Here is a 27771-nt window from a genome sequence, read left to right as displayed (position 1 = left end):
GTCCCTCCTAAATTCATATGCTTCGGCTGGCTCGCGGGTCGCAATAGAATCCTGACGGTAGACAACCTGGCTAAGAGAGGCATGCAGATCGTTAATATCTGTTTGTGTTGTATGCGGGAGGCTGAGTCTGTTAACCATCTGCTAGTTCATTGCTCTTTCTTTACACCAATATGGAATGATTTCTATCACAGCTTTTCGGTTTCTTGGTGTACCCCGGAGTCTGCTGCCGAGCTCCTATCCTGTTGGAATGGCCTGAAGCTTGGGAAGATCAAATCCGTCATTTGGTGCATGGCAATTCTTGCTATTTGGTGGGCTGTTTGGGAAGAAAGGAATGAGGGATGTTTTAATGATAAATTGCCCAACGCTAGGGTTGTGGGTTCTTGGGCGAAAAAGATGGTGATTGAATGGGTTGTTAATGTTAACGGTCTGATTAATTACGATTTTAGCTTTTTAGGTTGCTAGGGCTCCTCTGCTATCCCAGCAATTTTGGCCCCTTTCCTTTTGTCTCTTTTTTTGCTTTGTTTTTTCTTCCCTTTACTTTGTATTCTCTTTCGTTTTTAATGAAGCTTTTTGTTTGTTGGCTTAAAAAAAAAAAAAAAAAAAAAAAAAAAAAACGGAAATTGGTTTCATTTGAAAGCCTATCGAGTTAGCTTTCAAATGAGCCTAGGATCATGTAATTTTGACACAAGTTGAGTTTGACTCAAGTAAATGACAATTTTTATTCTCTGCAACTCCATTTTGCTGTAGCATGTATGCACATGATGTTTGGTGAATGATGCCATGGAATAAAAGATAGGAACGAAAATTGTTCGATGTATATTCCATAGCATTGTCAGATCTCATAATACACACTCAATCGTCAAACTGAGTTTGTATCTGCATATGAAATTCTTTAAAACATGTAAATACCTCATAATGGTCTTTTATCAAATATAACCATGTCATTCTGTAGCAATCATTTATAAAGATAACAAAGTATTTAAAATTAGATACATTGGAAACATGAACCAAACTCCAAACATTTGAATGTATCAAGTAAAAGGGTTTATCAGTTACTTTATCCTCACATGAAAGAAAAGACACTTTATGATGCTTGTTTAACTCGCAAGCTTCATACTCTAGCCTAGACACATATGACAAATACAGGACAAGACTCCATAACTTATTTAAAGATGGGTGACCAAGCCTGATATGCTATTGATTAGGAAAGACGTTGGTCTACCATGCAGGTCTAGTTCCTATTATTTCACGATCGAGGTAATAGAGTCTGTTTTATTCATGTCATCCATTAATTATCCTTTCCATCTTTAGATCGTGAAACTCACAATAGGAGGGATAGAATTTGACAGAAAATTTAGAGCTTTGGTTAATTTATTGATAGATTATAAGCCTAAGGAAACTTAGGAATGTGTAAAAATAAAGATAATTAGAGATCTGGAGTAGGACAAAAAGTGTCCACTCCAAATACATGAGTTGATATACCAGCAGCTGTTGTTACAGAAAAGATGGATGAGGACTAAACTAACTGAGACGATATACTATGCTTATCGGTCATGTGATCGGAAGCGCCAAAATCAATAATCCATGGGACATTCTTAGAACAAATACAACAAGTTTGATGAAGACATCACGCGCACACGCGCACCCCCCCCAATGCACGTACGTAAGGAGGAGGGCTCCACCGTCGATCTGGATCGATGATGACGTCTAAGGAGGGCCTCCTAGTTAGAAGACGGAGTTTTGATTCGTTGGAGTGGGCCCGAGAGTCAAGTAAAGCCCATCATGGGATCTCATGATCCTAGCCCATTAGTCTAATTAATCTTATATTTTAGGTTTTGCTTATTAATGTTATTTAGAATATCATGAACGGTTTAGATTTCTTTGATTAATTTTTATTTTTGTTTACTTCATCGCCAAGTAATAGGTTGCGCACATAACGCGAGTTTTGGGGTAGAGGGTTTTCTTATAAATAGGCACCCCTTGTAGCTTTTTTATTCATTGAAGTTTAATAAAAAAAATTCTGCATTTTTTTCTACTCCTCTGAGTTCTTGAGTTGTGGAAAAATCCAATTGGGCACGAAGCCCTCCCTTCATTGAAAGTCTAACTACCGTGGTGCGAAGCCACATCTATCTCAATTCGCTCCCATCATCTACCATCTCTACTTCTAATCTCCTACCACCATCCGCGCTTCAAATATGTCCTTTATTGCAACGGTTTTCCTCTTTACAACAGAATTTCAGATTCTGGCCCTGCAGGAGGGCAGAAACTTCGGCGGAGAACCACGCACAGACCGCATGTCGGATCGCCACGAAACTTGGAGGTTTTGAAGCCCCCATGGCTAAGCAGAACCAAGGAGGCGGTTTCGGGATTCGGGCCCCCCTCGCACTTGCGTCAGGCCCGGCTCGCTGTCCACGCGCGGGGACTATCTCTAGGTTTAGATTTCTGCCTATTTTACTCCTATCATACCTATTCTCTCTGACCCTAATCCTAAATTGCATTATCTTTAATTTATTTGCCCCTTTTCTGAGTTGAAATTAGTGAATCCCTTGGATTAGGGACTGATTGCTGTGCATGTGTGGATGATTTCACTTCCCTTTGAGTATCATTTGGTCTATAATTTTTACTGATCCAACCCTAGCCTGTGTGGGCCTGGACCCGCACAGATTCCCCTTGCTTAAATGATTGAACTTTTGTGTGGGATGTGGAATTATTATGTGATTGTTTCTGAATTAGTATGATTTAAAGCCTGAGATCTTGCATATCATATTTTATTTTCATGTCCTGCATCAAATTTGGTATCAGAGCCAGGTTCTTATAGGGGAATGCATTACATGTTTAGGGTTTAGTTTGCTTAGGTTCATGTTGCATCAAGTCTCATCATATATAGCTGTTTAGAGGTTTGTAATTCCTGATAAAAGTTGCTGAAATTTCTGTTAACAGAAAATTAGCAACTCGCATTGCTGGAATTTTCTGTTATCCCTTTATTTTATAGTTATATTGCTGAGTTTTAGTGACATTGTGTGGTTTTCCCCATATAAAGTCCCATAGGATCATTTAGTTTCATTTAGACGCATATAGCCGCAGTAGAAGGTCCTTAGGTTGAGTTAGTAATTGTATGCCCACACGTACGGGTCGTGGTTTTGGTTTGCACCCTACACTAAATATAGAACAGTTGCAGTAATTAGTGAACAAGTTAGCCTAGCAGGTTGAGTCATTGAATAAGCGCTTGGAACAACGTATGGATCAACGCCTTGATCAATTTAATGAGCGCGTTACCCAACTAGAGACCTCCCTCGGAGAAAACCCTATCATTGGGGAAGATATCCAATTTCAGGCAGGTGGTCATTAGATTAGACCAAAGAATGGAGGCAGCCAAGGAATTGGTCATGGTTGCGCACCTGTGCACCCATACCGTGAGGGACATTATATTCAATATGACCCAGATGCGCAACTCCTCAAGGGAGTTAGAGTAGACGCTTCTACGTTTGATCGCTGCTTGGACCCTAAAACCTTCTTAGATTGGTTGGTGGATATGGACCACTATTTTAAGTGGTATGATATGACGGATGCTCGTCGAGTCCGATTCACCAAGATGAAGCTTGTGGGCCAAGCAAAGAGGCTTTTGGGCGACAGTAGAGCGAAAAAAAGAAAGAGCGAGGGAACTCCCAATAGTCAATTGGGGAGAAATGAAAGAAACACTTAAGGGGAAGTACCTCCTTTTTTCTTATCGCTTACGGTTGATTGAGTAATAGTCTCTTCTACAGGGTTCCATGAGTGTTGCTGACTATATTGAGAAGTTCGAAGAGTACTTGACCCGTTGTGAGGTTGATGAGGACCCCGTACTTACCCTTGCTCTTTTTAAAACGGGCTTCCGTCTTGACATTAGGAGAGAGTTGCTCGCCAAAGACATAGACACTATTGAACAGTTGTATCAAGTAGTGTTAGACGTCGAGCAATATCTCAAAGCGTCTATGGGAAGGCGATTTGACTTTTGGGAGTCCAGTGCTAAGGCCAACCCCTCTGGGGCTAAACCTAACACTGGATACCAAAACAAACCTTCCAATAATTTTCAACCTAGACCCAAGGATGATAAGGGTAAAGAGATTGCCGGGTCTAGTTCACGTAGAAGTGGGGTCACTAGGTGTTTTAGGTGTCAGGGGTTTGGTCACTTTGCCCACTAGTGTGGCACGAGAGAGGGCACCAAATATTCCTTATTGATGGGTAAGTAAAAGTAGTGCCCCCAGAGAGCGACGGTGAGGAGGAAGAATATGAGGCAGTCGAAACCCCTAGTGATGAGGAAGAGGGAGCGTAAGAGTCTGCGACTCTCGCAGTTGTGCGTTGCGCCTTTGCTCAAGCCAAGAATACTGGCGATTGGCGTCGTAATACGATCTTATATACTTATGCAAAGTGTGGGGAAAAGAGCTGTTGGATGATCGTGGATAGTGGTAGTTGTGCCAACGTGGCATTGACTAGCACTGTAAGCCGTTTGGGCTTAAAGCTGGAAGCCCATCCTCAACCTTATAGAGTCTCCTGGGTTGATGAAACTTCTATTCCAGTCTCGCACCATTGTCTTATTCCTATTCAGTTTGGATCTTATAAAGACACACTTTGGTATGATGTTGTTCCCATGGATGTTGGCCATATCATTCTGGGCAGACCGTGGCTCTATGACAGAGATCTCACTATATTTGGTCGTTCAAATGTGTGTACATTCTGGTTTGAGGGCAAGAAGGTCAAGCTAAATCCACAGCCACCCAAGAAAACGACTAGAAAGGAGTCTACCACACAGTGGTGTGAGCGACTCGAAAGAATTGAAGGAGTTGAAGTCCAAGTCCACCACACAGAGTGGTGTGAGCGGCTCGAAAGAATTGAAGGAGTTGAAGTCCAAGTCCAAACCTCTCCATATTCTAAATGCTAAAGACTTTGAGCGAGAAATGGAGGCGGACTCGATGGTATATGCCCTTGTGGCTAGGGAGAGTGTACCAGAGGCGAGTGTAGAGCTACCCACTGAAGCCATTCAAGTAGTGCATGCGTTTCGTGATGTCTTTCCTGATGATCTACCGAATGAGCTTCCCCCTATTAGGGATATACAACATGCAATTGATTTAATCCCTGAGGCGACTCTACCAAACCTCTCGCATTACAGAATGAACCCAAAGGAGCACGCTGAGTTGAAGAGACAGATTGACGAACTCCTAGAGAAGGGTTTCATTCAAGAAAGCATGAGCCCGTGTGTCGTGCCCGCCCTTCTTACACCTGAGAAGGATGACACATGGAGGATGTGTGTTGATGGTAGGGTCATTAAGAAAATCATAGTCAAGTATCGGTTTCCCATACCGCGTCTTGATGACATGTTGGATATGATAGCCAATGCTACTATCTTCTCACAAATTGACCTCAAAAGTAGTTATCACCAAATCCGTGTACGCCCTGGTGATGAGTGGAAGATGGCCTTCAAGACGAAGGACGAGCTATACGAGTGGCTAGTTATGCTTTTTGGGTTAACTAATGCCTCAAGATCATTCATGTGTGTGATGACCCAAGTGTTGAAACCCTTCATGGGGAAGTTCCTGGTCGTATACTTTGACGATATCTTGATTTATAGCATGACCAATGAGCAACACCTTGACCATTTGAGGCAAGTTTGTGAGATTCTTAAAGTCGAGAAATTATACGCCAACCTAAAGAAGTGTGTGTTTTTGTCTAGTAGTGTTATCTTCTTAGGCTTTGTTGTGTCAGCTAAGGGCATATCGGCGGATCCCGAGAAGGTCAAGGCCATAGTCAATTGACCCAAACCCTGCAATATTCATGAGGTGTGCAACTTTCACGGCTTAGCCACCTTCTATAAGCAGTTCATTCAAGGTTTCAATTCCATTTTGGCTCCCATCACGGATGGCATAAAAAAAAGAGAGTTTCAATGGACAAAGGCAGCCTCGAAGGCCTTCAAGGAGATAAAGGTCAAGATGACCGAAGTTCTAGACACGCGACTTCTGGATTTTTCAAAAGCTTTTGAAGTCGCATGTGACGCGTCAGGAGTCGGCATAGGAGGAGTACTTAGTCAGGAAGGGCACCCTGTCACCTTTTTTGGTGAGAAATTGAATGAGGTGAAGCAGAAATATTCCACCTATGACAAAGAGTTCTATGCAGTAGTGCAATCACTGTGCAATTGGCGTCATTACCTATTGCCGCAAGAATTCGCTTATTCTCAGATCACGAGGCCTCGAGATACCTGAACTCTCAAAAGAAATTAAACTGTAGGCATGCCAAGTGAGTTCAATTCCTTCAAGAGTATACTTTTGTGCTTAAGCACAAGGCCGGTGTAGAGAATAAGTCTGCTGACGCGTTGAGTCGTCGAGTCGCATTATTCAATTCTATGAGTGTCGAAGTGACAGGCCTCGAGCGCATCAAAGAAGAGTATTCTGAGAGCCCAGATTTTGGAGTTGTGTATGCGTCGTTGTTAGAGAGTTCGTCAGGAACTAGCAGTGAGTATTTGATTTTAGACGGATATTTGTTTAGGAGTGACCACTTGTGCATACCACGCACCTCCGCGATTTTCTTGTTTGGGAGTTACATTCAGAGGGGTTGCGGGTCATTTCGGTTGAGACAAGACTATTGCCCTATTGGAGGATAGGTTTCATTGGTCAAGCCTCAAGCGAGACGTGACCAAAATTATAGGGCAATGCCGTACTTGTCAACTGGCAAAGCAGAAGAAACAAAATATATGATTATACACACCTTTACCAGTTCCATTCATCCCTTAGCAGGACATCAGTATGAACTTCGTGCTTGGACTCCCCAAGACTATTCAGAAACACGATTCCATATTTATTGTCGTGAACCGTTTTTCTAAGATGACCCACTTCATTCCTTGTTCTAAGACCTCTGACGCATCTCATGTTGCCAAGTTCTTTAGTGAGGTCGTTAAACTGCATGGGTTACCAAAAACTATAGTGTCTGACCGTGACGTGCGATTCATGAGTTACTTTTGGAAGACACTATGGCACATGATGAATACTAGGACCCACTTTTCTTCTGCCTACCACCCTCAGACCGATGGTCAGACTGAGGTGGTCAACAGGAGCCTAGGGAGTTTGCTCAGATGTTTAGTGAGGGAGCACACCAGGACATGGGACGCCGTACTACCAATAGCCGAATTTGCATTTAATAGTTCTGTTAATAGGTCCATAGATTTAAATCCTTTTGAAGTCGTTACTGGTTATAAGCTTAGGAAGCCTATTGATCTTGTCTCTGTGTCATTGTCCCCTAGGCCATTAGAGTCTGCAGAGTCTTTTGCACATCACATCCATTCATTGCATCAAGAAATCAGGCGAAAGATTGCTACTAATAATGAGCATTACAAAATTTCTGCAGACCAGTATAAACGTTTCGAGGAATTCAATGTAGGGGACTCTATGGTGGTCCGCATTAGGCCTGAGTGGGAACCTCAGGGGCCGTTCGTAAATTACACGTGCGTAGCGCTGGACCCTTCAAAATTATAAAGCGAAACGGTCTCAATGCGTATGTGGTAGATCTTCCACCTTCCATGGGAATTAGTTCCACATTCAATGTGGAGGATCTAGTTGCTTTCAAGGAACCACTGATACTTTGTCCAGCCCTTCGCCCACCCATCCTGATTCCTCAGATTTGTCCCTTGATACATGGCCTCTTCCCGACTTTTCTTCCCAACCTTTACCTCCCATACCTAACCTTCACACACCCAGAGAGGAAATAGAGGATATTCTGGATCATCAGATAATTTCAACGTCGGACGGCGGGTTTCAGAAGTACCTGGTTAAATGGAAGTCACGCCCAGCTTTAGACAGCACATTGCTCACTGAGGAGGAGTTTCAAAGACTTGATCCTGACATCCTAGAGCGGTTCAGGAGTTTTGTTTCGCCAGTGGCGAAATCTTCGCAGCCGGGGAGAGTTGATGGGGACATTACGTGCGCACGCACACATACGCTGCCCCCTACGTACGTACGTAAGGAGAAGGAAGGCCCCACCGTTGATCTGGATTGATGACGACGTCCAGGGAGGGCCTCCTAGTTAGAGGACGGAGTTTTGGTTCGTTGGAGTGGGCCCAAGAGTCAAGTAAAGCCCATCATGGGATCTCATGATCGTGGTCCACTAGTCTGATTAATCTCATATTTTAGGTTTTGCTTATTAATGTTATTTAGAATATCATGGACGGTTTAGATGCGCGAGTTTTGGGGTATATGGTTTTCTTATAAATAGGCACCCCTTGTAACTTTTTTATTTATTGAAGTTTAATAAAAAAATTCTGCATTTTTTTTTCTACTCCGAGTTCTTGAGTTGTGGAAAAATCCAATTGGGTGCGAAACCCTCCCTTCATCGAAGGGCTAGCTATCGTGATGTGAAGCCACATTTATCCCAATTCATTTCCATCCTCTACCATCTCTACTTCTCATCTCCTGCCACCATCCACGCTTCAAAACTGTCCTTTATTGCAACAGTTTTCCTCTTTACAGCAGAATTCCAGATTCTAGCCCTGCAAGAGGGTTGAAAGTTTGGGGGAGCACCACGCACAGACTGCGCGTTCGATCGCCACGAAACTTGGAGGTTTTGAAGCCCCCCTCGGCCGACCAGAACCAAGGAGGACGTTTCGGGATTCGGGCCCCCCTCGCACGTGTGGCCAGGCTCCTACGCACGTGCGTCAAACCCGGCCCGCTGTCCGTACGCGGGGACTGTCGTCCGGTTCAGGTTTCCTTCTTATTTACCCCTCTCATACATGTTTTTCATAACCCTCACCTTAGATTGTATTATCTTTAATTTGTTTGCCCTTTTTCTTACCCTAGGGTTCTTTGAATTGAAATTGGTGAATCCCTTGGATTAGGGACTGATTGCTATGCATGTGTGGATGATTTCACTTTCCTTTGAGTATCGTTTGGTCCATAATTTTTACTGATCCAGCCCTAGCCTGTGTAGGCCTGGACCCACACAGATTCCCCTTGCTTGAATGATTGAACTTTTGTGTGGGATGTGGAATTATTATGTGATTGTTTCTGAATTAGTATGATCTAAAGCCTGAGATCTTGCATGTCATATTTAATTTTCATGTCCTGCATCAAAGTTGTACCTGATGGGGTAAAAGTAACTGTAGAAAAAGAGACATGTGGAGTGATGTCTCAAAAGTTTAACATATTTTTCTTTGGACGTAGTAACTGTGTCACTTGAAGTAATCGGCTCAATAGTAGTGGCAAACTTGGATGCATACCTTTAGAACCATCATCCGATGAGCGGACTTGATTAGCCCAAGTTGGCTTTCCAACTAGGTCCTAAAGTGTATCAACCATGTAAATGTTAAGGCTACAGTATGCACGGTGTCCCGTATCCGTTACGATACGGCCGTATCGGTCGATACGTAACGATAACGGCCGACACTGTTACATGATACGGGGTCGAAACGAGCACCTCCCCCCCCCTCGATTCTGTGACCGTAACGGCCGTTACGGCCCCATAATAGCTGTTACGGGCCTACAGAAAAAAAAGGGAAAAAAAAAACATACCCCTTTTTTTTTTTCTTCTTCTTCCTCTTCTTCTTCTTTCCAGATTGCTGCTGTTGCGGCCCTACGTGCCTCCTCCTTCTTCCCTCTCTCTCTCTCTCTCTCTCTCTCTCTCACTCTATCTCTCTCTCTCCCTCTCCCTCTTCTTTCCCTCCTTTTCTTTTCGGTTTCCCTCTCTGGTATCGGAAAAAGAAATCGGAAGCGGATTGGCTGGTGTACCACACACCAGCTATATAGCTGCTGTAGGTACGTGTCATGCTAAGACGAGCGCTGACACTCCTCGAGCTCCGAGTTGCACGAACGATTCAAAGGAGATCAAAGTTACATGGGCTCCATAGTGATGTATTTATTACATCTACACCGTTCATTTATTTTTAGCGATCATTTCAGAGCATTACCCAAAAAATGAATTATATCCAAAGATCGTCTGGACCACACCAAAAATAGTAGCGGAGATAATGATTTTCACCGTTAAACAATTCGTAGGGCCCACCATAACATTTATTTTCCATCCAATCCGTTCATAAGGTCAAAAAGACCTGAATGAAGAGGCAAAACAAATTTCATATTGATCCAAAACATCTGTGATCCCAAAAAGGGTTTCAATGGTAGACGTTCAATCCCCCATTGCTTTTTGCAGTGTGGTCCACTTGATAATTAGATCTGTATTATTTTTCGTGTCAAGCCTTAAGACGAGCTCGTCAAATGAGTGGACGGTTTGGATATAACACATACCTCATTATCAGACGCACAGGACTTGCTGACGTCAATACAACAGCTATATAGGTGTAGTACAAGCTACGCGGTACGCTGTTATCGCTCCACGTGCCGCGTGGGCCCCACCATGTGTATGTATTTTATCCATGCCATCCATCCATTTTGCCACATCATTTTAGGTCATGATCCAAAAAATTAGTAAGATCCAAATCTCAGGTGGACCACACCATAGGAAACAGTGGTTATAGAATGCTCACCATTAAAAATTTCAAAATTTCTTAGGGTCCACTGTAATGTTTGTTTTCCATATAACCTGTTAATTGGGTCACATTGATGTGGATGAAGGGAAAACACATATGTCAGCTTGATCTAAAACTTTTGTAGCCCTCAATAAATTTTTAATGGTGCACGTTTAATTATTGTTGTTTCTTATGATGCGGTCCACCTGAGCTTTGGATCTGCCTCATTTTTGGGCTCATGCCCTAAAATTATTCGGCAAAATGGATGGACGGTGTGGATATAACACATTCATCACGGGTGGTGCCCAAAAAACTTTGATACTCGTGTGCTACACTTCACAATCCGAGTCCCGCCTAATTTGGGCCCTTAAAAAATTGTACACGAGACATGTATTAGCTTAAAATTTACCAATTAAATTATGGACTGTAGTTGCTAACTCACAATGCCAAAATCAAATTGTTTGAATAGTTTTAATTGTTAATTTGTGGATGCTTATTTTTTAAAATAGGGCCTTTTGATTTTTTTCATGATTTACTATCCAATAAATGTCCACCAATTCATAAGTGGGATAATGCTATTAAATTGCATGAATTTGAGGTTGATTTGGGGCATGGATTGGTCCTTCAAGTCAGCCCCAAATTGGCAACGCTATCTACCTGAATTTAATTTCATTTTTTTAAAGAACTATTGGGAGAAATGATATTAAATTGTTAAGTATATAAATTAGATATTTAGAAAATTAAATATATGAATTTTGTAGTCAATTTTAGGTCATTTGGTTCATAAATTCATCAAACAGTCCGATACAACTTCTCACCAAAGAGTGGACTGTTACACTACCATAAACATGTTCCAATTTATAAATGAATGCATATTTGGGATGCTTAGAATATTCCGGATTTAATCCATATGTTTTTTATATTTTTTGGCAAAATAAAAATAAAAATTTGCACCGTTACGGGCCGTTACGCCCCCGTATCCGTATCGGTATCGGAGGGCACCGTTACGCTAACCGATACCGATACGGGATACCTTGACAGTATGTGCAATATCGATTATCATGACTATGACCATGACCACCACCAAAATCTGTGACACGACCACCTCGAGTATTCCTGCCTCCAACACGACCTCCTCCTGAGTCTCTTACTCGAAACCAATAACCGTAGCCACGACCGCCTCGGTTATCTCCATCACCTTTGCCAGATGCAAAGATAAATGTAGACTAGTCAGATGATGAGAGACCATGTGTGGTCATATTAGTTGTACGCTGAACTCTGGCGAATACCTCTGTGACTGATGTGATTTCACTTCCTCAAAGAATCTGAGCTCTTCCTTCAAGACCATCATCCAATGAGCGGACTTGATTAGCCCAAGCTAGCTTTCCAATTAGGTCCCAAAATGTATTAACTATATAATTGTTAAGTCCACAGTATGTGCAATATCGATTACCATGACCACGACCACCACCACCATTAGAATCTGTGCCACGACCACCTCGAGTATTCTTGCCTCCAACGCGAACTCCTGAGTCTATTGCTACAAACCAATCACCGTGGCCACGACTGCCTCGGTTATCTCCATCACCTCTGCCAGATGCGAAGATAAATGTAGACTAGTTAGATGATGAGAAATCATGTTTGGTCATATTAGCTGTACGTTGAGCTCTAGCGAATACCTCTATGACTGATGTGATTTCACTTTATCTAAGAATCTAAGCTCTTACAGGTTTGAACTCAAGTCGGAAGCCAGAGAGGAATTTGGCGACATGAAACTCCTCCCTCTGTTGTCGCATAGTCTCAATGTCTGTTGACATCGGTTAATACATATTTAATTCTTTCCACATGTCCCGCAGGGCAGAGTAGTACTCTCCCACACTTTTATTTCCTTGTTGAAATGAAAATATATTCTGTAGAAGCTTTTAGATACAAGTTAGGTTCTTCTCACCCGAATACATCTCCTTCATAATATTTCAGACTTCTTTTGCGGTCTTGAAGAAGATGACGTTCACAACGATATGTAACTCCATACCGTTCCACAACAATGCCTTAATTAGACATCTGGTACATAATTATCATAGTCCATCACAGTTTCATCAGATTTGGGGGAAGTTAGATATTTCACCTTTCCTTTTCTTGTCAGAAAACCAATACAGATGTAGCCTACTATAGATAGTTTATTCCATTCAGTTTAGTCAATGCAATTCGGAGGGTCATCAGCTCAGACGGAGACATAATATTTTTCTTTGATTCATTCTTGGTATCCATCTTGAGAAATAAATTCGTATTATTGATGAAAGTGTTGATTACAACTTATTTGATGTGCTTGTACATGCAAAAAAAAAAAAAAAAAACCCTAGATTCCTAATCTGGTGCAAGATAGAATACTTTTCCGAAATAGTAAAGATTACTAAAAAATAGTAAAAAGACGTTTAGTTCTACCAAAACACATAAACAACCCTTTGATGACTAAAACAAAGCATCCAGGCCACAACGAGACTCTTAAAACACTAAAAATAGAAAAAGGAAACCTACTAAAAATAGTAAGTTTTGACTTAAAACTTTAATTTGACCCCTAAAACGAATGAATTTTGTAGAGCTGTTTGGGGGCCAACGAACCATGGGTGGTTGGACAGGGTGTAGAGCTCATTGATAGCTTTCCAACATTATATTATGTGTGTGAAACAGATAACTGGTTGCAAAGTTATGGCTGCCAAAAGCTCCCAGTTTCTTTCGAGCCGTCCATGAAGTCATCATTTACTCATCCTAAATCAGATGGCCTCCCTCAAGGACTGAGGTGGTTGTACAATGACTGAAGGCTTTGCCAATCAAAACCATATCAATGGAGAAATGAGTAACAAACAGATGAAAGTTGGTTTATCAGCAATCATGACATAGAGGAGGGGTTGGTGAAACAGGGATGTTCTTTTTAATGAGAATATCTTGGGTTAGGACACGGTGAAAGCTTAACCATATGAGTAATTTCACTTTGGGAACCACAGGATATTTCCAAAGTAGTTTCTAGATATTGGGATCATTTTCGTTAACCATGGATGGTTTTTCTGGGTGATGAATAGGTAATGTTCCAGATTGGGATGGGTACATACCACATTCTTTGGTCTTTACTAAGTTGCTAACTGGGGTATTGACGGGTGTCTGAAGAATGAGACAAGTTGGGGGTCATTCCAGGTTGCAGCTACAAGGCCATAGTCCCAAGTTTGTGTGGCCAGGTTGATAAAAAGCTAGCAACCGATTGATTTGCAGAGAGGTTAGCAATGGGACAGAAGGTTAGGTCAGACCATAGCTTAATCTTTTCTCCATTCCTGCAATCCAGTAGGAACTTTTTAAAGTCTGTCGGGTGATGAGAATGCTCATGCCCATAGGTGGTGAAATCCCACTACGGCGTGAGTGTGTGGGGGTGTGTGTGCGTGTGTTAAAAAAAAAAACTTTGTTTCAATTAAAAAAAAATATTATTAGTTAAGAACTTAGAAATTATCTAACATGCACACACTTGATTTGATGCAGGAAACACGAGTAACACATGCAAAAAAGTGGCTAATGGCCAGTTTGGATGTAGATTCATGGAGAAAAGTTTTTTCAAAGCCTTCTTTTTGCAGTTGTGCACTGCCAATGCATTGCCTGCAAGGCTAATGTTGTAATTTCATGGGATTGCTTGCTGCAAATCTCAGCACACAGAGTTATTTGAAACTGCATTTTGTAGGACACAATATCACAAACGATAGTGTGTGCCCCCCCCCCCCCAAAAAAAAAAAAAAAAAAAAACAGATTTTGCGGAAACTTTTCCACTCCCAGAATCTCTGTCAAACTGGGACTATGTACATGAAATGGTGGAGATATAAGTCTAATACATATATTCTTTGCCTGGCAACTGTCCTTCACTCCCCTACATTCCTTGTTCTCAGTTTACATTGTGCATGCAATAGTTGGGCTGGGATCAATATTCAGTGGGACCATGCTGGAATGCAAGTGGTTCCAATGTGAGCCTCTGCCATGGCTGGTTCCAAGAACTCAAGTAAAAGAGGAGGTTGTCTGGGAGAAAAGCTGATCAGAGATCTTTTGCCAATTTAAATATCAACCAAAATTGCTGGGGAGGCTATGATGATGATGATGTAACGTGCATATTTGTGGGGATTATTTTAGAAGAAAGGACAACTTTGAACAGACATACAGACTGAGGTTTGGTCCTCTTCAACTTCCCCACATGCTATAAACATATTCTTGAAAAAGTAGAAGTAACAGATTGCCCGATGATGATGGGGGCGGCGGCGGCGATGTTCATTGACGATGAAGTAGAAGTAAAAGATCTGATTGTAGAAGTAACAGATTCATGTTGATGATGGCAGAAGTGGCAGATACAATTCTAGAAGGGATTCTTGTAAAAGCCCCACATGCTATAAACATTATCGCACAAAGTAGAAGTGACAGATTGCCCTTAAAATAATTAGTATCTGAGATTCTGAACAGATATGATTAGGATGGAGTTCCTTACCTACAATGCCATGGACATATATGATTGTTTGAAAAGGTATGGATTCCCATGTAAGAGATTAGTTAAAAGATCAAGAATTTTTGGATTTGTTCCAGAAAGGAAAAACAGGCCCTTTCCTACATTTAGATGCTGAAAAATGTATTGCATCTACAAGTTCTTTTTCATCTATCATGTCTTGTGATGATTCTTGGTATTTTGATTATGTAGTTCATATTTCTGCATTTGGAAGTGGGCACACCTGATTCAACAACTATTCTTTTATGCACATTGTGCACTGTGGTACCCTGAATAGTGGCTTAAAGCCTTAGATAATGCGTATCTACTGCCTAGCATGCTGCTACTAGAATATACAAAATTTATAACTAGATATGCAACATTAGTGGGCATCCTTTAGGCTTAAAGAGTCGAAGCACTTCCCTGTGCTGCATGAATGGGAGCAACCTGCACTTTCAAATAGGCTTATTTTGAAAGCCTCATTTAGAAACCCAATCAATGGAGAAAGTCCATCAAAGAAAGTAAGCGGAATGCAGCCAGCAAAAAAATGTCATGCAGTGGCCATTTCGGCCATTGGTTGTTCCACTCAATATGAATATAATGACTTCCACAGCAGCCTTAGGCATTGTTGTGTGTTCGTTTTTACTGGCTATGGTTTTACTAGCGAAGACATGCAAAATTTATAATCTGTACCTTGAACAGATTAGAGAAAAATAAACATGAGGCCTTGAACAGATTGGAGAAAAATATACATAAGGAACATGATTCCATGCTTTTTTTGTTGCCTTGTTTTTATAAGAGCAAGGTGTCCCATATCCGTTACGATATGGCCGTAAAAGCCAATACGTCCAAGTAATGACCGTGACAGTTACGCAATATGAGGGTGAAATGGGGCAGTTGGTTTTTTAGGACCATATTAGCCATTACAGGACAACGATCTTTACCCCCGTAACAATTGAAAAACTGTAACTTTTTTTTTTTTGTTCTATTTAAATCTATTTTTCTCCTCATTTTTTACTTTCCCAATTCCAAAAACCGTCCTAAATCATTCTACAGCAGATTTCTACCTCGTATTATAGTTTTTTGGATTAAAACCATAGATTAAAGCGATTTGAGTAAATAGAAGCTTTGATGGCAGTTTTTTCAAAAAATTGAAAAAAAGTGGTATTTATGCCTTTCTTTTTTCGATTTGTAGTTTTAATGCTTGATTGTAATGTGTAAACATTAGAGACATATAAGCATGTTCATAAATTGACCAGACAACCCGATACAACACTAACCAAAGAGTGTGGAGCCTTACGCTACCATAAACATGTTCAAAACAAAAAAAAATGAATACATATTTAGAATATTTACATTATTCTAGATTTTCTAGATTTTTTTTTTTTTAAAGAATTTTTTGGGCATTTTTTTTTTCCAACCGTTGTGGGGGTCGTAATGGTCGTTACGTCCTTGTGTCGGTTGTTATGGCCAATACCCGTATCAATAATGGTGGTGACCGTTATCGATATGTATACCTTATATGAGAGGCACTGTACAAATCTTGATTAAATGAAGCATTTCTTTGTTTGATCAAATGATGGCATAGATGGGTCCTACATTGCGATAGCCTAAGCGGTTTGTCTAATGGATTCCATCATGGAATGGTCCATGCTGTAAAATCTCCACCATTGGATAATTCTACCAATCAATCGGCAATCACATCCAATTGTTGACGTTTTGATGGTGGCCAACTGGATGGCTAGGATCATGCAATAGTGGAAATCTCCCATCCACCATGGGCCCCATCGTTATTGATGATTTGGATCACAGACAGGCGGGCCACATGTGTAATAGTTCTTTTTGCTGAGCAAATGCTTGTGTTCGCATGTCTTCATACATACATTAATACATACATATATACATATGCGCGCATGCATACATCATACATACATAAATATATGAATGCATGAAAAAACCTTAAAACTAGCTGTATCTGGGCCCCACCATGGTGCATATATGTCATCTAATCCATCCAAAAATCACGCTGATCCAATCACCATGCGGGCCACATGACAGAAAAAAATTGACCACCAGCCAAAAACCTCCAACTTATGTGGTGTGGTGCCCCATTTGATGGTTGGATTGGCACATTTTTTGGGGCATCCTATTTTCATTATGGGCCAACCCTGTTAGCCCCACTTGATGCATGTGTGTCCTATTTTTGGGGCTTTCTATTTTCATTATGGGCAACCTTGTAGCCCGACTCGTTGCACGTATCCTATTTTCAGTATGGGCCAAACTTGTGCCTACATATGCATCTGTGCGTATATAGTTTATTGAACTTGACATAGTATACAATGTTCAGGCCAAGAGTTTGTAAAATACATTCAGGTTATCACCTTGTACAAGTTGGGCATGGTTCAATAATTGAAACTGTTGATATGATAGGCTCACTCTGGATAGCCCATGCACTGGAAATGCCCCAGATTGGAAGATTCTCGATAGTGGCCTTCTATTTGTTGAACAATGAAAATGGTTCGGTTTTTCTTTTTTGAGTATCTATTAGTCGGGCCACCTATTGAAGGAACGGGATTTCTATTTGGAAAATCTTTGGTTCATAGACCATCCACAATGTGGCCCATCACATTGATGGTTTGGATCACTAAACCATGGACCCACCCGAAAAAACTGAGAACCTGAACAGTACTGTAAAAACTCTGGACGTGCTTCGTTTGATTCCTCTATTTCATTGTTACGTCTATTGTAATGAAATTGCTATTGAGCATTAAAAAAGAAGAAGAAATGTTTCTTACTGTGTTTCTAACTAATCCACCTTAAAAAACAGGTTCGTGAGCTAGAAAATATTCCACATTTCAATGCTGGTAGAGGTTCTGTTTTAACTACCAATGGGACGGTTGAAATGGAAGCATGCATTATGGATGGAACAAAAAAATGTGGAGCTGTTTCAGGTCTTTCCACCGTTGTTAATCCCATATCTCTTGCACGGCTTGTAATGGAGAAAACTCCTCATATTTATCTGGCATTTGATGGAGCAGAAGCATTTGCAAAGGAACAAGTTAGTGCAATCTGAGTACACTTCCATTTTATAGTTTTTCTTTCTCCTACATGGTGCTTACATGTTAAAGTGTGAACCTTAGTAAAATGGTTGACTGCCTCTTTTTACCATCTGAACATCATTTCCTTTATCTAGCATTTATGTAGTACAATTTCTTCATATTGCACTCAAAGTTTACAGTTCAAAGGCTCATGCTCTCTCCAGCTAGAATAAACTTTGAGCTTTGCTAAGTGCTCACACGTATGCAATAAAGCTCATGTACACGCCAAACATGTACATGCATGGCACATACATGCAGGATCAAATCCATCCATCAGGTTGGTCCAACCTCTTGTGCATGTTTGCCCAAGGATAAAATCTGGTCCAATCAGCATGCGGACCCAAATACTGGAAACAGGTGGATGGGTGGGAAAAAGTCATCGAAGTTTTTCAGAGCCGTACATTTGTTTCGAAAATTGTGCTCACCTGACCGCTGGATCAGCCTGATTTTTGGGCTAGGGCATCAATGTAGTGGTGCCGTTTTGATGGACGGATTGGATCTTCTTGGACCTATCATGCCATGCCAGCTCAAGTGTGGCATTTACATGAGTTTTATTGCAAGCGTGTGGGCTTAGCAAAGCTCATAAACTTTTAACTTGATAAATTTATCAATTCGGCATTTCTGTTTGTCTTTGACCTGGTTTGCATATAAACTTGGCTAGAGCAATGTAGTCTAGAAGACTCTACATAAGCCTATTAGTATAGGATATGTACAAAGGAGCTTAGAAGAGTTTAGAATTCCCTCGGAGGCTCTAGCAAAAATAAAAATAAAAATGGAGAAGAACTCCTGTATAATTCTTGTAGGTGGATATAGGAGAAGGATATTGCACTCCAAGAAGCATATGGAAGAGATTATAACAATTGAACTGGTATCATGTTGTACTACAGGCCATGAGCATATAAATAGGTGAGAATGTTCACCTCGACAACTTCCTCAGAACCTCTCTTTGGGTTACTTTGCCATCACGCTTTATGCGTTTATTGTATACTAGTTCACTTATGAAGGGAGGCTGTGTCAGGGTAGTGTCTGAGGACAAAACTGCTGCAAAAGCTTGATGCTAGGATTTGCAAGCCCATTGCATTGAGCCAAACTAGAATGCTATAGCCACAATTCACTTAAGTATGGCAGCTCATTCACATTACGCATGGCACGCATGCCAATCCTAGTTCTCCAAATCATGGGTTCTGTAATGGATGGAGCATATGGAAAGTGAGATTGACTAGATCTCAACTAATTGATTTAGCTTGTTGGACAAATTCCATGGTGATCCACACACTAGACAAAGTCAATGTTGATCCACATAATCAATGAAGTTCCAGGCTAGACAGAGCCTACTGCCTTCATTATCTATGGAAAACCTCAGCGCAGTTGGGGCCTATGCATGTTTGTTGCAGAAGACATACAGGTTATCTGATGGACCCTCAAATGTAACCCCATTAGATGCAACCAAGTAAGTTTTTGGACTACTATTTGTGGGCAGTGAATCTGCCTTTTGTCTTGATTAATTCAAAAATGAAAAAAAGAAAAATAAAAAGAAGATATCTTCCTATATTATCCAAGCACAGGTACAATTATTTAGTGCAATGAGGATAAGGTATGGGCAATCCTCTATAGTGAAAATTATCAGAATACAGGTTCGGGAAGGATTTTTTACCAGTCATATCCACATTCTTGTTAAAATATTTCCCAAAAATATTTTGGTAGTTGTATTGGTGAGATTCACTCACAAATTATAATGAACTAGCATTCTTCGGAGCCCAGCAACTGTGGGCTTCAAGTTTTAGGAAAAGGGTACTCCTTAATCATTTTATCAAAGTATCTCTGTTCCTCCAGTTTTATGAAGTGTCATTTGTATGGACCCATCGAACTTGGACACATACGTTTGTTGGTGCAGACCATGGTTTTAGATCTCAGTTACGATGTGATTGTATCAGCCAACCGCATTACACAATATGGTGGTGAACCAGTCGTTGAGAAAAAAAATGGGCCATATCTGTTCGTGTCGCCTAATACAGGCTGATACATGCGATACATGCCGATACAACCATAAAGGCCCCATTTTGACATTTTTGTTCTTAAATTTCTCTCATATGTTCCACTTCTTCATTTCAACCATGAAGAAACTTAGTAGCTAATTTAGACTAGATCTAGGCCTATTTTGAGGATCAAAACACAAGTTTTTGAGCAGGTTTTATGAATTAAAGCATGATGGACCATTTTGTGAAATATAGGAAGGGTAAACCATGACATTTTTTTTTTTTCCTGTTTCTCTTCTTTTTGTTATATTCATATGTAATTGGCCCCCAATCCACCAAATCATGTTTGATTTATGTTTGATTAGGACCTATTTTGCTGACTTTCAGCAGGTCAAGCTGACAGACAACATTCTTATCAAAGGATGGTCTAATACACCATTGGATACAGGTTTAAAAAACACAAAAAAATGATGTCTGATGTTTTACATATTTTTCAAGATTTTGTGTGCCTAAAAAATTCGGCTGACATGGTCCATTATGCCCTTTATCTTATTGTTTTTGGGCCCAGCTGTTACAACCACCGGTACTGTTATTCAATACCTTGGTGCAGACATGTATACAGGTAACATTTTGTTTGGCAAAACAGAAGTTTTCATGGAAAGCCTACTTGAAGATGGAAGGTGGTGCATGTTTGGCATTAAAGATGGATTGTGGCACATACATTACATTGTCACATGTGCACATGTGATGGTGGCACATATCAAGCACTTAAAGATAGACGATGGCACGGGGCACATGAAGATGGTCGATGGCATATGTTGCGCATGTGGAGTGCTTGAAGATGGACGATGGTACATGCAGCATATGTTGCACAACGGCATATGGGGTGCTTGAACAGTTGATTGAAGATGTTGAACATGTGGCATACTGACACATGGGCACTTGAAGAAGGGGGTGGCACATGTTGGACATGTTGTACATTGGCACATCCATGGCACTTTAAGATGGATGGTGGCACGTGTGGGGCACTTGAAGATGATGGGTGTCACTTGTGGCTGACACGTGTGGCACTTCACTGAGAGATGGGTTGTTTCCTCTCCTTTTTCTTTAGTTTTTGGAAATTATGTTTCTTGAGCATGGCCAAGGAAGAGCATTTTCCAGGAAATGGGATGGACATGGAAATGTTGTTTCCAATTACAAAAACAAACAACAGAAATGATGATATGATTCCATGGGATAGCATTTCCCTTAATTTATGTTTCAGCAGACTCAAACAGGTCCTAATTTTTTAGTGCTCTGTTGCTGAGCTGGTGAAGATGCCCCTTGTTAGAGAAGCAGTTGTGGGCTCAAGTCATACTTGAATCTTGATGTACCGGTTTAGGTCTTGCCTGAACCAAAATGTAATCCACAAAAAAAATTTAATAATAAATAAATAACAATAAAAATAAACATAAAAAATTGATTGCTCAAATGTAAGAGTATCTCGGAAAAAAAAAAGAAGATACAAATAATTAAAAATAAAACTTTTTTTTTTTTTTTTTTTTGTACGGTTTGTTTGACCAGTCTCCATGAGTTCCAAACACAGACAACGACACCGTCAGCACTGCACAATGTCGAAATGGAACTGTCCTTGTTACGTGGGTTTGGACTCGATGGATTGATTTATCATCAGTTTTCCAGGTGCATTTTAACAAGTCCCCTGGTGCCTAAATAATCAGGGCCACATTGCATGGATTACATAGAAATTGGTGGATGTCGATACATTATGCTATATTATATTTTCATGGTGTTCTGTTCTGATTGTTCTAGCCATGTCCTACTCAATTGAAAAGGATCCATTTATGTTAATTTTACATATTTCCACAGTTAACTGTTTGAGTGGTCAATTTGCATAGGGTGTTGAAACTGTTGATGCAAGCCATTTCATCACTCCAGAAAACATCGAAAGGCTAAGTCAAGCAAAAGAAGCCAACAGAGTGCAGGTCAGCCACATACCTTTTAAATATGCTTCCATGTATTCTAATGCAGTTGGCAAGTTCTAGATACTTTCAAATCTCTGAACTTCACGTAGTTGAAATATGCCTTCAATTTTCCTTGGGAGAATCATGGAGTCATGATGAATCAGAATATGGATAGTGTCATGATGCACCTGTTTGTATGTGTAGGATTCATGATGCGGGGGTCCTGATTTTTGGGAGGAAAAACAAAATCATCATCATCATCTAAGCCTTATCGCAAATAATTGGGGTTGGCACATGAATCCTGTTCCACAATCACACTTTATCAAGGGGCATACCTTCAGTTAGACTATAGGTCATCAAGTCTTTCCTTACTACCTCCATCCATGTTCTTTTGGGCTTTCCCCTTGCCCTTTTAGAGCCTTCAACTCGTACCAACTCACTCTTAACCAGCGCAATTCTTGGTCTCCATTGCACATGGCCAAACCATCTAGGAAAATCAAAATGGTTGTCTCAATAATAGTCATAAATGGGAAGTCATCCGATCAGGAAATTTTTTTGGGCTATACTCCATCCATAGTGGGCCCATCATATCTACCATCTAGATCACCAAAACATGGGCCCCACTAAAAAATAGATGCATGAAGACCTTATAATTCCTCCTTTCCTTGAACAACCTTCAACAAATTTTCTATGTTTTGAAAGCCATTTGCTGTTGGATAGTGAGTTTCAATGGACAATACTAAGGTCTGCATTTGGAACTAATTTACTGAATTGTTGAAACTCATTACATGTGGCAACTATGTATGTCAATCAAAACTGTCTAAATGATGGAGCATAGCCAGAAAATCACACCAATCCACCAGAAGGCAGTTAGGCATCTGATTTTTCCCTATTGAATTTGGTCTGTTGGCACAATTCCTTTTTCAACTGTCCTTTTTGTTTTTGGTGGATGGCTTTAAACTTTTATAACAAGGCACAAGATGTCACACTTACAAAAAATCAAACAATACCGAACAATACAAATAGAATGGCTCTGATCATTTTCTGAGGTGGACAGTGGACCTATTAAAAGGAACAATCTTTCTTTTACTTTCATGATTCCTGTAAAACATTTTTTTTATTTAAAATTTTAAGTTTAAATAATTGGCTCTTATCATTTTCTATGAAATACTTCGCAGAATTTACTGTCCATCTTGCTCCAGTCCAAAATAATATCCCGAGCTTATTTAACACTTCCGGCACATTGCAAAAGTCACCCCAAAATATTTTCCTATTAAACTCTAGCCAAAGAGCCCAAATGATATCTTGAGGGACCATTTCCCAATTTGATGGACAATTAACCACTTGCTCTAAAAGCTCGAACTGTTAGAGCATGGCAAATTAATCCATTTATCTCATAACCCAAGCCCCACATCACATGGGTTAGGCCCTCAGCCGAACACCACTCGTGGGCCCCAAATCACATGGGTACTGCTTCACACAAGCCACCCGCTTCACACAGGCCCCCCACCTCAAGTGTGCCCCTGCATCCCACAGGCAACCCCACTCAAGCCTGGTGTGCAAGTGCCCCTGCATTAGGTAGTTGTTCTCCAAATACATGAGAAAACCTGTGCCATTGATTCATTTTCTGATAGGAGGAGCTCATAGCCGGATCTGACAGAGAATGCCTTTTTATTCATTGCTCCTATTCTAGTTGCATATAGGCCGCCTTCGTTGGATTCAACATTGCATGGGTCATGCCATGGGATATTGGTGACTTGCTAGTTGGGTGGCATGGGGCTTCTCTTTGCAACAAGTGTTGGGCGGTGTGGAGACTTTGTCTCCTTGCAGGTCTCTTTGGGGGATATCGGGTGAGAGGAATGGGCGGTGCTTCCACAATGTTTGTTGAGATGTCGAATGGGTAGCCTTTCATGTTTGGTGTGGAGTGGGCCAGGTGTTAGAGGTAGCTGGATTAGCTGTTTTTCTGTTTCCTTTTTCCTTTGTGTTTTCTTTGTTTTATGCTTTTTGCAGTACCTCATCTGATTCTCTCCACATCATACTGTCAATCCCACAACTTGGGATGTACAGATGATTCTTCAAAAACAGCCGTTAATGGGGTCAACATTTTCAGCTTCTCAACTGTCCATTTGATAATCATCAATTGAACAGTTAGGATTGTTCAATTGGTGTGAATTTCATGTTCTGCTCCATGGGACAGTCTGGATTGAATCATGGATACCACAATTACTATGGATTGAGTCACTACCATTTAACACAATGTAGCAAATACAAATCGTTTTCTGATATGAGGAGCTCATAGCAGGATCTAACACAACACCCAATCTGATTCTCTCCCAAATCATACTATCAACCCCAGAACTTGGGGTGCCTGGCTATATTTTCAAGAACAGCCATTAATTGTGCCAACATTTGCAGTGTATTTTCATGTTGTGCTCTATGGGACAGTCTTGATTGATGCATGGATGCCGCAATTATGGTGGATTGAGTCACTACATTTAACAAAATGTGGCAAACACACACCGAGCCTGAGCCCGAATTTTAGTAGATCCAAATTTCTTGAATCCATGGTAGGCAAAACTTCTGCGCTTGAGATCAAGATAATGCTACAGCTGAAACAGAAGAAAGAAAAGGGGGAAAAGGAAATCTTATTTGCTCATGCTACAACAAAACTTCTCAAATTCTTGTGCTTTGCAGCTTGATTACACGCAACCATCGCCTCCAAAAGATGAACCACAGGACCCTGCAGCCAATGAAGGAGATGGCCAAATCGGGACTGTTGGATGTGTGGCTGTTGACAGGCACGGAAACTTAGCTACCGCAACTTCCACAGGCGGGTTCGTGAACAAGATGGTGGGTAGGATTGGCGATACTCCAGTCATCGGTGCGGGCACATATGCCAACAGTTTCTGTGCAGTCTCAGCAACAGGCAAAGGTGAGTTCATCATCAGGGCCACTGTGGCCCGGGACGTTGCTGCCCTTATGGAGTACAAAGGACTCTCTCTCAATAAAGCGGCTGCTTACGTTATAGAACAGTGCACTCCAGAAGGCACTGCTGGCTTAGTTGCTGTTTCTGCTACAGGAGAAGTCACAATGCCATTCAACACAACAGGCATGTTCCGTGCATGTGCTACCGAAGATGGGTACTCTGAAATCGGAATATGGCCTTCTCTCACTGATTCTGCTATTTAGGAGGGAAAAAAAGGTGAGGATTTATAAGAGTCCTGACCCTCGGTATGCACAGTAACCTTGTAGCCTCAAGTTTGTACAAGTGGGTTTCATGGCAAGGAGATCAGATGCGTTGATCTAAAAGGCTCTGATGTGGATGGACTCCCCACAAACTTCCTAATCCTTTAATTGGCAAAGCACCATATTCAGCAGAAAAGAAGACTTAAAAAGGGTTGGAAAATTATGATCTCTTCCAATCTGGGAGTTTTTGGCATATCCTGCCTACCCATATTGGATTCCTTCAGGACAATGGTCTGGGTAACAAAGCTATGGGCCCCACTCATGCAAACTCGATGCTTGAGGACACTTTATATGCTCAACACGAGGATTGAATAAAAATAAAAACTATGGATTTTGTGAATTTCAAGTTGGGTTTGTGTAGAATGGATCACAGATTCTTGGGCTATAAATGACAATTTGAATGTAATGGACTGCCATTGATTATATAATTCCTATTAGGGTGATGTGGTTGTGTTTGGATGTAAAACAGATTTAGATTGCGATAGTTAATAAGTTTCAACAAATTACAATAACCTTTGTTGACCCAGTTTATGTAGAGTGACTAACCATTTCAACTGTTGTGGAAGTCATTTGATATTGGACTTAATACATATGGAGCAGCTTGGTCTAAACCCAGTTTCCAACCTTAGTTCAAAAACTTGATTGGAATCATCTACAGCCAGGTTGGGTTGACTCGAAGCTTCAATTGATTTGAGGTAGTGATTGTGCTCGAGTCACTGAGTCAATTCAAGACCAAGTTACAGTGGTGAATGAGTTTTCTAGTGACTCGGGTTGAAATCTCACCGAGTGATTACACTCGAGTCAGTGAGTCAATTGAGCCAGCTTAGTCAATTCAAGACCAAGTTACAGTGGTGAATGAGTTTCTAGTGAATCGGCTTGAAATCTCATCAAGTTGAGTTTGGAGTCAACTCGTTGAGATTTAGAATTATGTTTCAAACTGGTTCATTAACAATTCAGTAATTGAGTTGTCACTGTAAACCAGAGAGAAATGTGAGGATTGAAGTTCTATTTCGGATTCATTTCTGTTTGCCTGTTCTGCGAGGTTAGTGTGTAGCAAGACAGTGACTCAGCTCCATGACAGGCCAAACCAAATTAATATGGATTCCCAGGATTTTCTCCCCAAACCACTCCAAGGAAAATTGCAAACGTTAGAAGCAGCAGTTTGCCAACTTACCACCTTTGTTGGAAACTTGTAGGTGGGCCCCACATTGTAAATCACGTGGTCCGTGAATCAGGACAGTCGAAACATTAGTTTGGTACACATGTATGAAAAAATCGGGTAGTTTTAAAATTCTTCAGCGGCATTTGAATGAGTGCGCCGAACGCAAAGCGGAAAACTTTGATACTCTGGAGTGTGATGGTTGTTACAACCAAATCAAGTTAAACCGTCGAAATTGTGGGCCCGTAATTTAGATGGATCCAAAACCAAAAGCTATACTAGTTAGATTGCTTAGCATCTCTCTCTCTCTCTCTCTCTCTCTCTCTATATATATATATATATATATATATGGGAAATGGTACTATGAGGTCGACCTCATGGGAACTTCCCATGAGGTTGAGCTTTGTGGGCTCACCGTGATGCGTGTCAAACATCAACCCCATCAGTTAGATGCACCATTCCATGGTGTGCCACAGGCTTAAAAATCAAGTCAATCCATGACTTGGGTGGACCACACCACATACAAAAGTTGAGAGGGGTTAACCTCCCATTAAAACATTCATAATCATTTGTTGGACCCATCGAGATGTAGTTCACAAATCCAGCCCATCCATTGTGTGTATCCCACTTGGATGAGGGGTCAGACCAAGTTTCAGACAACCCCATCAAGTGCTTTTATATGTTTAGGCATGTCTTTACAATATTTTAGATGGTATGACCCACCTGAGTTCCATATACAGCTGATTTTTGGGACATCCCGTAATTTAAAGGAGACCCATCAAATGCATGGTGTTGATGTTCGACACACATCACACGGTTGGTCCAAACAACTCGACCTCATGGGAAGTACCCATGAGGTCAACAAACACACACACACACTATATATATATATATATATATATATATATATATATATGCTCACTTGGGCACAAGTTCTCAACTTGTGAGAATTTTTTGAGAACTCATCTCCTGTGATATGATTGCAAGATCTAAACCGTCCACGTGATGTAGCACCCCATGAAACCCTTAGAGTCCAACTTTTACCCTGAACCAATACTTTGGTGGGCCATGGAAAAAGAGAGGCAAATCAAGGGAGAAAATGCTTTGATCACATAACATCTTTAAATTTACCTTGCTACTTTGAAAGTGTACACATTGCACATCCAGTCACCTCAACATGTAAGATGAGGTGAATGCATCTCCAATTGGAGATGCCTTCACCTCACCCTTTCAGTATATGGATTTTAGGAGGTTAGGGTTCTCCTTCCTCCTTTCTCTTATTATAGAAGTGCATGTTGTCATTGTTTGATGTCTTTGATCTGTCTATAATTGCGTTTATTGATGGCA

The 27771-nt window shown here is 40.9% G+C and overlaps 1 protein-coding gene across 4 annotated transcripts in view; it reads left to right on the top strand.

Moving 5' to 3' along the window:
- The window catches only part of LOC131228504 (isoaspartyl peptidase/L-asparaginase 1-like), a 36298-nt gene extending 10590 nt beyond the window's left edge, over positions 1-25708 (top strand). For 3 of the 4 annotated variants that reach the window (XM_058224185.1, XM_058224187.1, XM_058224188.1), the window contains 3 exons: positions 17812-18042; positions 21954-22040; positions 24714-25708. In XM_058224185.1, coding sequence (XP_058080168.1) covers positions 17812-18042; positions 21954-22040; positions 24714-25208 — 813 coding nt within the window. In that variant the 3' untranslated portion in view covers positions 25209-25708. Of the gene's footprint in view, positions 1-17811; positions 18043-21953; positions 22054-24713 lie in introns of all 4 variants that reach the window. The other variant, XM_058224186.1, reaches the window with a different exon arrangement.
- The last annotated feature ends 2063 nt before the right edge of the window (positions 25709-27771 follow it).

This window comes from Magnolia sinica, chromosome 16 (genome assembly GCF_029962835.1).
Source record: "Magnolia sinica isolate HGM2019 chromosome 16, MsV1, whole genome shotgun sequence".
NCBI lineage: Eukaryota > Viridiplantae > Streptophyta > Magnoliopsida > Magnoliales > Magnoliaceae > Magnolia > Magnolia sinica.
The sequence above is the reverse complement of the archived record's forward strand: the minus strand, read 5'-3'. Positions and strand labels throughout refer to the sequence as shown.